Source organism: Poromitra crassiceps (assembly GCF_964638095.1).
Source record: "Poromitra crassiceps genome assembly, chromosome: 16".
In the NCBI taxonomy this organism is placed as follows: Eukaryota; Metazoa; Chordata; class Actinopteri; order Beryciformes; family Melamphaidae; genus Poromitra; species Poromitra crassiceps.
Window position 1 is genome coordinate 22854745 of NC_139645.1, and position 17926 is coordinate 22872670.

Consider the following 17926-nt stretch of genomic DNA (forward strand, 5'->3'; position numbering starts at 1 on the left):
GCTGTTTAAAATACACTCGGGTTGAGAAAGTCTGTGTATAGTAGCGTTGGTACCACTCGTCCTACACCAACACTGGATCAACACATACAGAGGGAAAACCCATTCACAAAACTGCACCGGCTTCTCAACTCCGTGCTACTTTGGAGGAAGAGATCACGTGACGCAGACTGAGGTAACTGGCTTTGCCAGAGATCGTTTATGTTGGGAAGAGGAGTTTTCTGTTGGGCAAATTTCGTGTGGATTAATTTTGGGCTTTTTGAACTACTTACTTTACTTTTGATCATAAGAAGATTCCGGAGTGGAATTACTTTTTGTTGGGGATTTAAACTCTTTTTTGTTGCTTGTTTTGAACCAAACTAAACCACTTGCATTGATTGAACTGAACTGAAATGCAGTGAACTGAACGGACCAGTCAATACAATTGTTTGCATATACGATCTTTGTGTGTTGTGTGGTGATTATTGCTGTCAACTGCCTTCATTCCAACTGTATGGTTGCTTGTTTACGAATCTTATGGTTTTCTTGGGTTCATGATATGGTTCAATATATTTGCATTTATACCCATTTTGTGAATCTTTTGTGGGAGGTTTGACTCTGACTGATTTGACTCAGTCTAATATATATGACAATATATATTGTCAGGCCTAAACCTGACTGGCACCCCGGCACTGAGTCAGACCGCTACAGCACACACACTCTCTCTCTCTCTCTCTCTCACACACACACACACACGCACACACACACTCTCTCTCTCTCACACGCACACACACACACACACACTCTCTCACACGCACACACTCTCTCTCTCTCTCACACACGCATACACCCTCTCTCTCTCTCACACACACACACGCACACTCTCTCTCTCACACACACACACACACACACACACGCACTCTCTCTCACACACACATTCTCTCTCACGCACACACACTCTCTCACACACGCACGCACACACACACACACACACACACACACACACTCTCTCACGCACCCATGCGCACACACACACACACACACTCTCTCTCTCTCTCTCTCTCTCTCTCTCTCACACACACACACACACACACACACACACACACACACACACACACACACACACACACACACACACACAGCAGACCCCCTCTCTCTCACACACACACAAACACATGCTCACACACACACTCTCTCTCACACACGCACGCACACACACTCACACCACACACACTCGCACACGCACACGCACACACACACACACACACACACACACACACACACACACGACTCAACAACAAACCTAAGCCTTCACATCATGTAGCAGCTGTGTTTGGTCACAGTGTGTTTCTCTCTCACTCCTCTATCTGATACAGACACATTGAGGCATCATCAAACAGATAGAACCCAGGGTAAAGTGGTTCAGTGAATGAGGAGTAGAAAGTGTGGAGGTGAATCAGTTTGTCAGAGGAAACTGTGTAGAAGGACAGAGAGCCAGCAGGACAGTCAAGATACACTGCGACTCTGTTAGAGACACAGGAGGGGAGAGGTATGAGTGTGCCTCTGTTATTGTGCCAGGCTCTGTAACTATCATCAGAGCAGTACAGACACCAGGACTTTTCATTACATCCAAGCTCACAGTCAGCACCCCGTCCTCTCCTGCTGATTCCTCTGTAAGTCACTCCTATAGCAACCTCCTCTTTCATCTCCAGCTCCCAGTAACAGCGACCAGTCAGTCCATCTCTACACAGCAGCTGAGCCCTGCTGTCAAATCTCTCTGGGTGATCAGGATATGGCTGCTCCTCTCTCACCCTCGTCACCTTTCTGTTGTCTTCAGACAGGAGGAGGTGTCTCTCTGCTGTGTTTGGGTCCAGTGTGAGTTCACAGGCATCTGATGAGACAACAAGACTCAATACAACAGCAGCTTCTCATCTAACACATCTGTTGTGTTTATTATTGTCTGATTTACTTTTATTTGCTTCAATCACTGAATTCAACCTGTTTATATTTGAGACCTGCGTCTTTATGCTGCTGCTGTTTAGTTTCTTTCACACACAAAAGCTCAGCAAAGTTAGGAAAGACTATATTTATATTTGAACCAGTATGAATATGACTTCTATAAAAATGACCATATAGAGTCCTGGTGTCCTTAAAGCAGCAAAACAAGCAGACTAAGGGCCTGTGTCCACCTAGCGTCTTTTCATCAGCTCCGGCGTCTTTTTTCAGTTGTTTCCAATGAGGAGCGAGCGTATGCGGGCGCACACGGACGTCTAGAGAAAGTGCAGAGCGCCCAGCGTCTTTTTTCGGCGTTTTTGTGCGCCCGGCTCCCAGCGCTCCCAGCGCTTCCAGCTGAAAATATTTTAACTTTCAGAAAGACGCTGGTGTCGGCTGCTCCTTTTCTGGTAACTAATCATATGGAAAAACTATCGCAACAGAGACAGAACGGCTCAATTGTGGGAGCAGATCGGCTAGACACTTAATATTTCTGGTGAGTGTTGTGCTCACTGCTTTTAATAGCGTAACCTACCTGTGTTGTTAGCATGCTAGCTGTCAGCTATCAAGCTGAACTAACGTTACTTGCAGACTGCTTCCTTGTATATTGTGCGCTGGGATCAGCATTCCCCAGCGCACTCCCAGCGTTTAACGTTGGAAAAAGACACTAGGTGGACACAGGCCCTAACACTTTACTAAAGACATGAACTCTCTCTCTCTCTATCACTCACACACACGCACACGCACGCACGCACGCGCACACACACACACACACACACACACACACACACACGCACACACGCGCGCACACGCACGCACACACATGCACGCACACACACACACACGCACGTCCACACGCACGCACACACACACACACACACACGCACACACACGCACGTGCACACACAGAGAGGGGAAAGAGACTGAGGGAGAGAGGAGGGAGAGGAGGAGAGGGAGGGAGAGAGAGGAGAGGGAGAGAGAGAGAGGAGATGGAGAGAGACTGAGGGAGAGATAGAGGGAGAGAGGAGAGGGGGGAAAGAGAGGAGAGAGAGGGAGAGGGGGAGAGAGAGGAGAGGGAGAGAGACTGAGGGAGAGAGGAGAGGGGGGAAAGAGTGGAGAGAGAGGGAGAGAGAGGAGAGGGGGAGAGACTGAGGGAGAGAGAGGAGAGGGAGAGAGAGAGAGGAGGGGGAGAGGAGGAGAGGGAGGGAGAGAGAGGAGAGAGAGGGAGAGAGAGGAGAAGGGGAGAGACTGAGGGAGAGAGAGGAGAGGGAGAGAGAGAGAGGAGGGGGAGAGGAGGAGAGGGAGGGAGAGAGAGGAGAGAGAGGGAGAGAGACTGAGGGAGAGATAGAGGGAGAGAGGAGAGGGGGGAAAGAGAGGAGAGAGAGGGAGAGAGAGGAGAGGGGGAGAGACTGAGGGAGAGAGAGGAGAGGGAGAGAGAGAGAGGAGGGGGAGAGGAGGAGAGGGAGGGAGAGAGAGGAGAGAGAGGGAGAGAGAGGAGAGGGGGAGAGACTGAGGGAGAGATAGAGGGAGAGAGGAGAGGGGGGAAAGAGAGGAGAGAGAGGGAGAGAGAGGAGAGGGGGAGACTGAGGAGAGAGAGGAGAGGGAGAGAGAGAGACTGAGGGAGAGAGAGGAGAGGGAGAGAGACTGAGGGAGAGAGAGTGGAGAGAGAGACTGAGGGAGAGAGAGGAGAGGGAGAGTGGGAGAGGGAGGGAGAGAGAGAGAGGGAGAGAGAGGAGAGGGAGAGACTGAGGAGAGAGAGGAGAGGGAGAGAGAGAGACTGAGGAGAGAGAGGGAGGGAGAGGGAGAGAGGAAAGGGATGGGGACTGAGGGAGAGAGAGGGGAGGGAGAGAGACTGAGGGAGGGAGAGAGAGGGAGAGAGGAGAGGGAGAGAGAGAGACACACACACACACCTCTCCAGAAAAACACATCACCCCCCCCACACACACACCGCACCTTCCCTCTCTCTATTTCAAGCACAATCAATATGTAAATGGTAAATGGTAAATGGTCTGCATTTATATAGCGCTTTTATCCAAAGTGCTTTACAGTCAGTAGGTACATTCACTCATTCACACACCGATGGCGGCAGGTTACCATGCAGGGTGCTGCTGCCACACCAACGGGAGCAATTTGGGGTTCAGTATCTTGCCCAAGGACACTTCGACATGCAGACTGGAGGAGCCGGGAATCGAACCACCGACCTCTTTTATCCAAAGTGATTAGTGGACGACCCGCTCTACCTCCTGAGCTACAGCCGTCCCGTATACAGTACCGTAAATTCCGGACTATAAGCCGCGGCTTTTTTCCCGTTTTTTGGCCCCTGCGGCTTATATAACGGTGCGTCTTATCTATGGATTTTTTCAGAAAAAAAAAAAAAATACAAATAAAATCTCTCTTTTTTAGCACTCTTTCTAACTATAAATCCACTTCTGTTTTAATTTCCTCTCTTGCCCTCTTTTCACCACACCGCGGACACTGTGTGCACTGTAAAAATAAACAACGGTGGTGTTGTGTTATGTTGTTTTGTTGAAATGTTACGGTAATACGGTAAATGGGAGCTTCCTCAAACAGCCATCCCGACAATCCCCTCTGTGCGTGACCACTTACATATGGTAATTACGGTAAGCAAACGGCCACTCGGCCATCAACTCCCTCCCCCGACTACCAGGAGAAAATCACAAACTTCGGCGAATTCACACAAAGGAAGATCAAGGAATATTCCATCGAACCGGAGCAGATCATAAATATGGATGAAGTGCCTTTGACGTTCGACCTGCCACTCACTCGGACTGTTAACAAGAAGCGCCCTGGAGGATTCTTTCACCAAAAAAAAGCTTTGCTCGTTCTCGACAGCATGAGAACGAGCAGTAGAAGCAACACTCTCACTTACCATGGGGAAGGTACGCAGAAATTCACACGAGGCAGCTTTCAAGTTGAAAGCAGTCAATCTCGCATTAAAAGAGGGAAACAGAGCAGCCGCGCGTAACCTGGGCATCGATGAGTCAATGGTGAGGCGTTGGACGGTGCAGCAGGAGGAACTGTCTCAGCACGGAATATTATAGGAGTGTGAAAACATCCACAATCACCAACGGGTTCCAAAACGCTGGACTGCTGCGGGATGAAGAGAATGACGCCGCCACAGCTGGCGCTGAGGGCCGTCAGAGGCTTCAGAGGCTGTTCGATGCCGACAGTGATGAAGAGGAGTTCGTTGGTTTTGAGTGACAATGAAGGAGAGAGGAGAGTGGTTGACGAAGCCACCCTGAACCTGTTCGTTTCCGACACTGAAGATGAGGACTTTGGTGGTTTCAGTACGCAGGAAGAAGAGGAAGACGAGGATTAGTGACTTGACTTCTCTGGTTACAGGTTTGCTGCACATATAGCCTATTGTTGTGTGATTTTGTCTGGGGATTAGTGACCTGACTTTTGTTTTGTTTTGTTGAAATGTTAATAAATGGGAGCTTCCCCAAACAGCCATCGCTTTCCCGACATTCCTCTCTGTGCACGAACCCTTTCATATGGTAATTAAACATCAAAACACCCGCGGCTTATAGACCGGTGCGGCTTATAGAAGAAAAAAATAGTCAATTTTGGTCCCGCGGCTTATAGACCGGTGCGTCTTATAGTCCGGAATTTACGGTATATATCTGTATATATTTCAATACAAAATATTGTTGACACGGTTGTTGTTGGAACTACGCGCGCTACTAGCGCTTTTATCCAACCGCCTTTTATCCAACCGCCCCATATACAGTATATATCTGTACATATTTCAATACAAAATATTAGGGGTGGGAGAAAAAATCGATTCACCTAAGTATCGCGATTTTTAATGTCACGATTTTTTTAATCGATCTTTTATTCCAGAATCGATAATCGCAAAAAAAAAAAAAAAAAAAAGCCCTCAGTCAGGCCACTCACTGGACAGCAGGCTAGGCGCCGCCTACTGGTTTACTAGTGGTTTTATTACTTTATTAGTTAGTCTGAAGTAATAATTACACTTCAGGGTTAAAGTGGATGCATCTCATTGTAAAATTGGACTTGGCCCAAATTGGGCTTCAAACGGCCCAAATCTGGCTTCAAACGGCCCAAATTGGGCTTCAAATGGCCCAAATTTCACGTGCGTCGGCCCATATCGGCCTGGCCTGCTTGGTATCTAATGCCCGGCCTGAATTATGATCCCAGTCCGCCCCTGTTTTTAACTATATCGCCCAGCCCTACTCATGATATATAATATACAGTCTCTAGTGTATGATTCAACTTTTCCCATGTTCTAATCTAATGTAAAAAAGCAAACAAACTGAAAAAGAAAAGAAATCGTAATATCGAATCGCAATAATCGTAGAATCGCAATACTTAAGAATCGCAATATATATCGAATCGGCACCCAAGTATCGTGATAGTATCGAATTGGGAGATAAGTGAATCGGCACAGCCCTACAAAATATTGTTGACACGGTTGTTGTTGGAACTACCTGTATTTTGTTACAGTAACATCATGTTTCTGTTCTGTATAGTGCCTTTTAAACATGGACTCTGGATCATGTCAGGCTACAGAGAACAGGATATTTTCAGGTTTTGCCTTTCTAAACATGAGGGGTCTTTGTTAAGAAACAACTGGATATGAGCCGTTTTTTCTGCCAGTGGGGGGGGGAAGGGGAGGGGGGGGGGCGCGGTAGCATGTATCAAACACAAGAAATGTGATAGGAAACAGCTTTAGCTATGAGGCAGTCAAAATAGTGGTCGCACCGTCGTCAATCACTGTGGGTGATTTATTTTACAAGTGGCAACTAGTCATATCTGACTAGTTTTAAATGTATTTCTCCCCACAAAAGTTTGATAGCCTATGTTTCCTAAATAAACATTTTGAATCCATTTATTTCTCTATAGTCCATTCTTTATAGCCTCTATAGTCGTAGTCGATCTTATTTATTCCAGTGTTGTCATTAAGAGGCCGATTTCGCAGAAGAATATTTAATTGGTCGGCACGTCGTTCTCGGTAAAGGACGCTTTCGTTATTGAAACAGACAACATGCATGCATGCTCCTACTGTAGCCTATCTATCTGCATTTGCAGAAACTCATGAACCCATATCTTCTGGACATTGCCTTGATGAAAAAACAACGCAGCGTTAGCTGAAAGTAATAAGTGCGACAACTTGAATCTCCCACAAACGTTAGGCTTTTTCTGACATGGGAGCAAGCAAGCAGCGCAGCAGCGTCCCTCCTGATGCACTGGACCTGGCTGCCTGCAACTGCAGTCAAGCCAGCCCTCACCTCGGAAAGCACGGTCATTCTAGCCCCCACTTAACAATTCAAGCCGTTTTTGCAACACTTGAGGAAACCGTGAGTTTGCTCGTTGATATAAGCGATTGCCCGAACGATTAATTAATTAATAAACTAGCGAACGTGAAGTGAGTCACGAAGAGCCACACCCGCCCACTCAGACATATGCGGATCATATCGTTCCACTGTTTAACATGACCAGCGCTTGCGTGGAAGCGGATCTTATACCGGCGGTCGAGGTAGATAAGATACGGAGTCGCGGGAGTGCGCGTAGGCCGGCTAATTGTTGTTTAACATGCAGGCCAACCGGCTAGGTGCAGGTTATAATACGGATTCCACTGCATGTTAAGAAGTGGCTTATGTTACAAACTGTTTTTGTTTTGTTCTCCCTCTGTCTGTACTATGTGCTTTATACTGTAACTCACTATGGGCATGCCAATAAAGCCTCTTTGAATTGAATTGACTGAGGGAGAGAGAGATAAGGGAGAGAATGAGGGAGAGAGAGAGGGGGAGAAACTGGGGGAGAGAGAGAGGGAGAGGAGGAGAGGGATGGAGAGAGAGGAGAGGGAGAGAGCCTGAGGGAGGGAGAGGGAGGGAGAGAGAGGAGAGGAGAGGAGAGGGAGGGATTGAGTTAACCAATGAACCAGAGACACACCTCATGGGACACAACACCCCCAGAAACAGATCCTTAAGAGATCCTTAACACATTGAGTGCCAAGGACGTCTGTGGACGTCCTAAAAAAAAGTAACGAGAAGTGCCAAAGACGTCTGTGGACGTCCCAATATCATAATTCATATTATTCCATAATTCTGCTGTTTAAGGTCGTACCCAGCCAGTGAGCATGAATCCCTTCAAGGGATCACATGGCGCCACCTTAAAAATCTACACGGCAGCTGCGCCACCTTAAAACCTTGGCGCTCAGATCCTTTACTTTGTGCAGGAGAAAGCCGTGATCAAAGAGAAACCGATGCATGCTGCAGCCAGAGCCCTATAGATTGCTCTGTCTGCAGCTGACAGTTGGCTGCGATCCGCGCCCACAACTGAGCTCCTCTGCCTCTGTCTATCTGTCTGCATATAGTTTCTCCACACCAGAAAGGCAGCACCCGACGCCGAACGGCCAAACCTTTTCCTGCAGTCCCGTTTGGCATTTCCTTGTCGCGCTGGGATCCGCCCGGGAGCCGCCGTCAGCCGCCCGGCGCAAAAACGGAGGCTCCGAAAATAGACTGTGTGCGTGTGGGGAGGAGTTTGCAGCTCAGGGGGGGAGAGGGGGGGGGGGGCACGCAGGCTGCACAGAACTACATCACGTCACTACATCAGAAAATATTAGCTAGAGTCAGTGAATGTGCTTGAAATTAGACTAGCGTTAGTGTTAGACTAGCGTTAGTGTTAGACTAAAATGTGATATTGTAAGTTCTGATATTGTAAGTCGATTTGAATAAAAGCGTCTGCCAAATGCCGTAATGTAATGTAATGTAATGTCTAATAATAAAAAGAAGCAGGAGAAAAATAATAATAATAATAATCATGAGTGCAAAAAGTATTCATAAAAGTGACTTTATCTTGAAAAGTAAAAAAAGACAGCAGAAACCCCTTGAAAGTGCTCTTCTTTCAGAGGCTGTCATTTCATAATGGAACTGTCTGGAAACAAAATTTCTTCTTTGAAAGAAGCAGGAGTGTCCAATGTTTCATTAGAGTCCAGCCCTGTCCATATAGCCCTAATAGAAAAAATTCTATAGCTGTTTTCAACTGAATGGAAGTGAATCTGGCACAGGCTCCAGACAATTTTACTGAAGCGCTGTGGCACTCAATGTGTTAAAGTCGAGCTGAACCCAAGAATGACTTTTCTTTTCTTTTAGTTCAAATACCTGGGTATGCAGTGCACCTATTTAATAATGTATGCAAAACAAATCACAAAAATCTAATTTCTTTAGTTTTTCACACTTTTTCACATCAAAAGTTAGTTTTTCAAGATGTCATTGATAACAGTAATGTACAGTTTGCTGACGTCAGACTCATCATATCAGGGAAAAACATGTGATGAACTGATGAAACTGTTTAGGTGAAGAACCACAATTGACAGACTTAGCTGCACAATATGTAGGCTAACACTCTGCAATGACATTAGAGGGCAAAACAATGAATTAATATGATCTGTTGACATGTGACGACTACTGTATGTATTGTAACTGTAATCAATTGTATTTTATTAATGTTATTTTGTTTTATCATTTCTTTATGCTTTGGCAATATTGTACTTGAGACATTCATGCCAATAAAGCGAATTTGAATTTTAGAGACTGAGGGAGAGAGAGGACCAGAGGAAGGGAGAGAGACTGAGGGAGAGAGAGGAGAAGATGGAGGGAGAGAGACTGAGGGGGAGAGAGAGGTTGAGGAGCAGAGGGAGGGAGAGAGACTGAGGGAGAGAGGAGGAGAGGGAGGGAGAGAGACTGAGGGAGAGGAGCAGAGGGAGGGAGAGAGACTGAGGGAGAGAGAGGAGAGCGAGAGGAGCAGAGGGAGGGAGAGAGACTAAGGGAGAGAGGAGGAGAGGGAGAGGAGCAGAGGGAGGGAGAGAGACTGAGGGAGGGAGAGGGAGAGGGAGAGGAGGAGAGTGAGGAGAGAGACTGACGGCTCGTGCACATCTACAATGGCAAAATCGCTTTTCCGCCTCGTCGCAGCATTTTGTGGGCGTGGAAACCAGCTTCCAGCTTGGAGCTGTAGCCTGTAGAAACGTTTTCAGGTCGAGGTACACAGGAGGGTGGGGGGGCGAAATGTGTAGGAAGAGCTGTCATTGGGTAGCTTTAACGAAAGGTCCCGCCCTAGTCCCGCCCCGCGAGCGTGAAGCCGCTCAGAGACAAGCCGCCTCTAGTCTGCGACAGCGAAACGCTGGGCGGTTCCTCCGGTAGGGGGCGCGAGGTTGAAATGGACCAATCAGACGCGGAAATGGAGCAAGACAGCCTATCAAGATGCAGCGTCAAAGAGGCTTTCACAGGAGGCATGCCGCCGAGCGTTTCATGGTGTGCACGAGCCGTGAGGGAGAGAGAGGGAGAGGAGGAGAGGGAGGGAAAGGAGGGAGAGGAGGAGAGGAAGGGAGAGAGACTGAGGGAAAGAGAGGAGAGGGATAGAGACTGAGGGAGGGAGAGAGAGGAGGAGAGAGAGGCAGAGAGACTGAGGGAGAGAGAGGAAGAGGAGTAGAGAGAGAGCAGGGCGAGAGAGGAGAGGGAGAGAGACTGAGGGAGGGAGAGAGAGGGAGAGGAGGAGAGAGAGGGTGAGAGACTGAGGGAGAGAGAGAGAGGGAGAGGAGGAGAGGGAGAGAGAGGGGAGAGACTGAGGGAGAGAAAGAGAGAGAGGGAGAGGAGAGCGATAGATAAATGAGGGAGAGACTGAGGGAGAGAGAGGAGAGGGACAGAGACTGAGGGAGGGAGAGAAAGAGGAGAGGGGGGAGAGAGAGGAGAGGAGGAGAGGGAGGGAGAGAGAGACTGAGGGAGAGACTGAGAGGGAGTGAGAGGGAGAGGAGGAGAGGGAGAGAGACGACTGAGGGAGAGAGAGAGGGAGACATTGTGCGAGCACCAATAGGGCAGGCAAGGCCACCCAGCAGCCGAGCTGCAGGCGAGGCCACACAGCAGCCGAGCTGCAGGCGAGGCCACACAGCAGCAGAGCCGCAGGCGAGGCCACACAGCAGCAGAGCTAGAGCTGTGCATCTTCACTGATCTCACGATTCGATTCGATTCGATTATACGATGCATCTGGATGCATCTCCGATGCATCTTAAATCGATGCATCACTTTTTCCGCAATACATGATTTATTTTTTCTCACTTTCTTTTTTCTCACTGTGTGGCTACTTTTAAAATAAAAGTGCATTTGGAATTGCATTGTATTATGATCCATAATTAAAATAAACAACTGCATGTACTTACAATCTATTTTATTTGATTATAAAAAAAAATAAAAAATTAAATAATCGATTTTTGATATTTGTTAAATCGATTCAGAATCGTCCTATTAAGCATCGCGATGCATCTCTGAATCGATTATTTTCGGCAGCTCTAAGCAGAGCTGCAGGCGAGGCCACACAGCAGCAGAGCTGTGAATGTGAGCTGCAGGAATCGGTTCCTAGTTTGTTTAAATGTCACTTATCACGAAGAAGAGGTGCACTTCTGTCTACCACTTTTCCTGTTTACCTCTGGAAAAATGGATCTAGTGCTGCACGATTTGGGGGAAAGGTGCGATTAGCGATTATGGTGGACAATATTGTGATTTGCGATTGTGATATAATAAACAAATGGTATCTAGGGATGTGCCGGCATGAGTTTTTGACGGTATGATAACCTTGGACAAAAATACCACAGTTTCACGTAGCCTATCACAAAATAAAATACATGAAATATATTACAATTTAAAATATATCAAAACTAAATAAATAAAACAATTTGAAATAAAATTATCTTTAAAAAAACAAACATTTTGAGACATTTGCCTGTCCCAAACATGTAAAAAAGAAACACTAGAAAAATAGAAACTGCGCTGTGTTACAGCACATAGAAGATGGCTCAGACTGCAAAGTTAGTTAAATGTCTGTCAAGTAGGCCTAATACAATAATACATCTCGTTTATTTTTTTTCTAGCGACAGATGGCCTTAAACGCCACACTCACGTGACGCTTCTTGAGAGAGAGACGAGGTAACGTGCATCTGCAGACTTTTATCGAGGGACCATGAAGGCATCATGTGACAGACTAGTTAGCGTTAGAAACCTGGAGGTGCTGCTGCAAACAGCTGTGACAGTGTTTTCTCTGCTATCAACCTTGTTAATCTCGCTATATTCTTCATCACAGCGGGTCATTACCCACTGTGCACTTAATCGTGCTGCTAGTTCTGCATAAGCACCTGCAGCTCTCTCCTTATTTTACTGACGTTCTCGCTAATCACAAGGCTGTTTACATGCGTTTCTGAACGGCTAGCTAGTTATTAGCATAGCTAGCTGTTAGCGATCATGGATGTTCTCTCCCTCTCTCTCGGTAAGATGTTATGTTTGTGAACCTTGCTGCGCATAACATTACTTATTTGCGGGAGTGCATGGGAGAAGTCTCCCGCTACGCTAGTGTTGATGCCCAGTGTGATGGCAGAGAAACGTGTGTTTGCTGCGTCGCGTGTAACGTTAGTTTAGAGGAGGCACACACTCAAAAAGACATGAACAAATAATAATAATCGCACACTTTTGCAGTTATGTAATCGCACCTGCTGTCATTTGCGGCTCTACGGTCTCAGCAGTTAATCATCCTCCAGAGATATTTGGCCAGGAGAAGAAGAAGAATGTACCGCTCTCAGGGTTTCTATTAAGAAGTTTGTCTCAACCACCGTCCAGTTCTTCTGCACTAGAGAGCGCATGCGCAGAATGAATAATCCACTCTATCAACAGAATCCACTCTATTCAGCCGTTTATATGCAGCATCAAGCTGATTATCAATCGGCGTAGACTACCTCTTTCAATACGATCGAAAATGTAAAACGATCCGGGTGAATCGGGTCGGCTAAGGTGTTTATATGAGACATTTTGAATCCGACTGACCTATCGATCCGATTATAAGTAGGATTTTTGGACCCATGTAAACGGGTCTATATATAGGTATATAAACTATGAAGAAGAGGATGACATCATGTATAAACTATGAAGAAGAGGATGTCATCATGTATAAACTATGAAGAAGATGATGACATCATGTATAAACTATGAAGAAGATGATGTCATCATGTATAAACTATGAAGAAGATGATGTCATCATGTATAAACTATGAAGAAGATGATGTCATCATGTATAAACTATGAAGAAGATGATGACATCATGTATAAACTATGAAGAAGATGATGTCATCATGTATAAACTATGAAGAAGAGGATGTCATCATGTATAAACTATGAAGAAGATGATGACATCATGTATAAACTATGAAGAAGATGATGACATCATGTATAAACTATGAAGAAGAGGATGTCATCATGTATAAACTATGAAGAAGATGATGTCATCATGTATAAACTATGAAGAAGAGGATGACATCATGTATAAACTATGAAGAAGAGGATGACATCATGTATAAACTATGAAGAAGATGATGTCATCATGTATAAACTATGAAGAAGATGATGACATCATGTATAAACTATGAAGAAGAGGATGTCATCATGTATAAACTATGAAGAAGATGATGACATCATGTATAAACTATGAAGAAGATGATGACATCATGTATAAACTATGAAGAAGATGATGTCATCATGTATAAACTATGAAGAAGATGATGTCATCATGTATAAACTATGAAGAAGATGATGTCATCATGTATAAACTATGAAGAAGAGGATGACATCATGTATAAACTATGAAGAAGATGATGTCATCATGTATAAACTATGAAGAAGATGATGACATCATGTATAAACTATGAAGAAGAGGATGACATCAGTGACTACGTTTACATGCACACAATATTCCACTATTATTCGGAAAATGACAATATTCTGAATTTGATAAGGGTCATGTAAACAGCATATTCCAGTTGCATTTTCCGAATTTGCCCTTTCTCCGAATTTAGCATTTTCCGATTAAGACATCTGGGTTATTCCAGTATTATTCGGGTTTTCGGAGGATTCTTTGATCATGTATACAGCGCATTCAGAATATGCGTCTCAATCAGGGTTTTTACCGCAGTTTGCGATCAAATGATGTGTGCTAGAAAGCTCTAGAACAGGCGATATAATCATAATAATCCATCATCTCTGGCATGCAAAAAGAAAAGCCCACATTTCTGATCGGGAGGAGATGAGAAACATCGATTTAAAGAGAGAGAGACAGTAGCCTATAGTGCCCAGTGCCCACGGAAGTCCACAATGCTTGCGAGCCTGCGAGGTAATAACGTAGGCTGCTAGCCTACTTTTTATGAAAGACTTGGATGCGCAACACCAAACCTTTCAGCAGCAAGCTCCTGAAATGGACCAAGTGATGCTCGTAAGAATAGTGCTGCTCTGTTTATTCTCAACAGAAAAACTCTGCGGCTCCGCCTACCTGCATCTCTCTCTCTCCCCCCCTCCCTCACGTGTCGGGGAGGGCGAGCTACGGCTGCATGTAAACGGGAATATTAGTGGATTATTTATTTAGTCGGAATTTGGTCATTTTCCGAATATGGCGTAATATTGTGTGCATGTAAACGTAGTCAGTGTTGTAGCCAGCAGGCAAGTGTGGCTGCCTGCCTCAGGCACAAAGAGAAGCAGCTTCTGCTTCCAGAAGACACTACCCACAACAACCAGCAGAGGGTGACAAAAGGAATACAAAACAGATCTGGCTCCAGCATGTATGTACGGTATGTATGTAGGCTACGGTATGTATGTATGTATGTGTGTGTGTGTGTGTGTGTATGTGTGTGTGTGTGTGTGTGTGTGTGTGTGTGTGTATGTGTGTGTGTGTATGTGCGTATGTGTGTTCGCGCGTGTGTATGTGTGTGTATATGTGTATGTGTGTGTGTGTGTGTGTGTGTGTCTGTGTGTTTGCGCGTGTGTATGTGTGTGTGTGTGTGTATATGTGTGTGTGTGCTCGCGTGTGTATGTGTGTGTGTGTGCTCTGCTTCTTCAGGGTAGGTAGCACTGTCTGTTAGTCACCATGTGACCCCATGTCACTTTTGTGACCGATACACCCCCCCCCCCCCCACACACACACACACACACACACACACACACACACACACACACACACACACACACACACACACACACACACACACACACACACACACACACACACACACACACACACACACCTCAACCCACGCACACAGACTCGGCATAACACCACCTACAGTACTGGCAAACACAGAAAGTGGTTTATCTCTAGAACTATTTGTCGGATCAACTTCAAACTTTGTGAGGGCGCTTAAAGGATAATTTCGTTTTTTCCCCAACCTGGACCCTATTTTCCACACTGTATGTGTCTAAGGGACTTATCGTGACATAATTTTTTCAGATTGGTTGAGTACTCACCAAGCTAGCCTTGTTTACAGCTCGAGCATTATCGTCAAACAACTACCAGTGTAACCCAGTCGGGCAATTGCGCACCGTCATTCCACGGTTCATTCTCAGTAACGGACAGCTTGAATTTCAGGTCGCAATTTTTTCTCTCTGTAGTGATCTGACCTGGGACGTTTGAATGCAAGTAAATAAACAAACAGATAAATAAATAAATAAATAATTAGGCCAGCATTTATTTTTCAAAACGTGTAGCGACATCTGGCCACTGAAAGGGAATGGTGTCTATATGGGACTTGGCTTTTAATTGAAGTTTTATGGTATTAACAGACTGACAGTTCATTTCTTCAATTTCATCATAACACATTTTGTCAGCCATCTTGTTTCAGAATAGGATTTGAATGAATAGATGTCACACATGATTTCAATAGAAACTGAATCAAACTAAATACACACTTACACTTCCTCAGGCCTGGTTTCAACCACCGCACTGCATCATGGTCCACACTGTGGGGGAGGGGGGTAAATAAAGTTAGACAGCATCATCTCTTTGATCATGAACAAATAACCTTCATAAACTTCCATAGATGGGATTTTTCCAGACGCTGTCAATAATATCCTCCATTCAACATCAAACAATATTTCACAGCTTCTAGCAGCTCTGTTCACACTGACTTCATGAATCAGAGTCAATGTTCATGTTGGTGCAGACCTGAGTCACATGACCAGCTGAGTCTGTACGCTAACACGAGTCACTCCACTCCTGTCAATAATGTCTGTAACCATAGTAACGTTTACTGCAGACCAATATGGCGGCTTCCTGTGCTTTTAGTTTACTGGACACTAGTAGCACCAGTAATCAGAGGCCTCAGTTCTCTATCAGATTTTAATAAACCTCCACTGACAGACAGCGGCGTGGTTTCTCTTCTCCCACCTCATGAACTTTAGACTTTAAAGAAAAACTACATTTGGCCTCAAGACACAGAACTGGTGGAGCAGCTGCAGTGTTGAGGAGACAGACTGATAGATAATAACTGGAGGAGCAGCTGCAGTGTTGAGGAGACAGACTGATAGATAATAACTGGAGGAGCAGCTGCAGTGTTGAGGAGACAGACTGATAGAGAATAACTGGAGGAGCAGCTGCAGTGTTGAGGAGACAGACTGATAGATAATAACTGGAGGAGCAGCTGCAGTGTTGAGGAGACAGACTGATAGAAAATAACTGGTGGAGCAGCTGTAGTGTTGAGGAGACAGACTGATAGATAATAACTGGTGGAGCAGCTGCAGTGTTGAGGAGACAGACTGATAGAAAATAACTGGTGGAGCAGCTGCAGTGTTGAGGAGACAGACTGATAGAAAATAACTGGAGGAGCAGCTGCAGTGTTGAGGAGACAGACTGATAGAAAATAACTGGTGGAGAAGCTGCAGTGTTGAGGAGACAGACTGATAGATAATAACTGGTGGAGCAGCTGTAGTGTTGATGAGACAGACTGATAGAAAATAACTGGAGGAGCAGCTGCAGTGTTGAGGAGACAGACTGATAGAGAATAACTGGAGGAGCAGCTGTAGTGTTGAGGAGACAGACTGATAGATAATAACTGGTGGAGCAGCTGCAGTGTTGAGGAGACAGACTGATAGAAAATAACTGGAGGAGCAGCTGCAGTGTTGAGGAGACAGACTGATAGAAAATAACTGGAGGAGCAGCTGTAGTGTTGAGGAGACAGACTGATAGATAATAACTGGTGGAGCAGCTGCAGTGTTGAGGAGACAGACTGATAGAAAATAACTGGAGGAGCAGCTGTAGTGTTGAGGAGACAGACTGATAGAGAATAACTGGAGGAGCAGCTGTAGTGTTGAGGAGACAGACTGATAGATAATAACTGGTGGAGCAGCTGCAGTGTTGAGGAGACAGACTGATAGAAAATAACTGGAGGAGCAGCTGTAGTGTTGAGGAGACAGACTGATAGAAAATAACTGGAGGAGCAGCTGCAGTGTTGAGGAGACAGACTGATAGAAAATAACTGGAGGAGCAGCTGCAGTGTTGAGGAGACAGACTGATAGATAATAACTGGAGGAGCAGCTGCAGTGTTGAGGAGACAGACTGATAGAAAATAACTGGTGGAGCAGCTGCAGTGTTGAGGAGACAGACTGATAGAAAATAACTGGAGGAGCAGCTGCAGTGTTGAGGAGACAGACTGATAGATAATAACTGGAGGAGCAGCTGCAGTGTTGAGGAGACAGACTGATAGAAAATAACTGGAGGAGCAGCTGCAGTGTTGAGGAGACAGACTGATAGAAAATAACTGGAGGAGCAGCTGCAGTGTTGAGGAGACAGACTGATAGATAATAACTGGAGGAGCAGCTGCAGTGTTGAGGAGACAGACTGATAGAAAATAACTGGAGGAGCAGCTGCAGTGTTGAGGAGACAGACTGATAGAAAATAACTGGAGGAGCAGCTGCAGTGTTGAGGAGACAGACTGATAGAAAATAACTGGTGGAGCAGCTGCAGTGTTGAGGAGACAGACTGATAGAAAATAACTGGAGGAGCAGCTGCAGTGTTGAGGAGACAGACTGATAGATAATAACTGGTGGAGCAGCTGCAGTGTTGAGGAGACAGACTGATAGATAATAACTAGAGGAGCAGCTGTAGTGTTGAGGAG

At 45.6% G+C, this 17926-nt stretch overlaps 2 protein-coding genes across 2 annotated transcripts in view; one reads left to right on the forward strand and one right to left on the reverse strand.

The window, feature by feature from the left end:
* Positions 1-17926, forward strand: part of LOC310791526 (synapse-associated protein 1-like) — a gene marked incomplete at both ends in the record, with an annotated part of 582682 nt that overhangs the window by 493116 nt on the left and 71640 nt on the right. The gene's annotated exons all lie outside the window — the stretch shown is intronic.
* The window catches only part of LOC310791110 (protein NLRC3-like), a gene marked incomplete at its 5' end in the record, with an annotated part of 44101 nt that overhangs the window by 2815 nt on the left and 23360 nt on the right, over positions 1-17926 (reverse strand). Inside the window, 2 exons of the mRNA XM_083652811.1 lie at positions 1-1867; positions 15727-15773. The exon at positions 1-1867 is cut by the window's left edge and continues 2815 nt beyond it. Coding sequence (XP_083508937.1) covers positions 1332-1867; positions 15727-15773 — 583 coding nt within the window. The 3' untranslated portion in view covers positions 1-1331. The remainder of the gene's footprint in view (positions 1868-15726; positions 15774-17926) is intronic.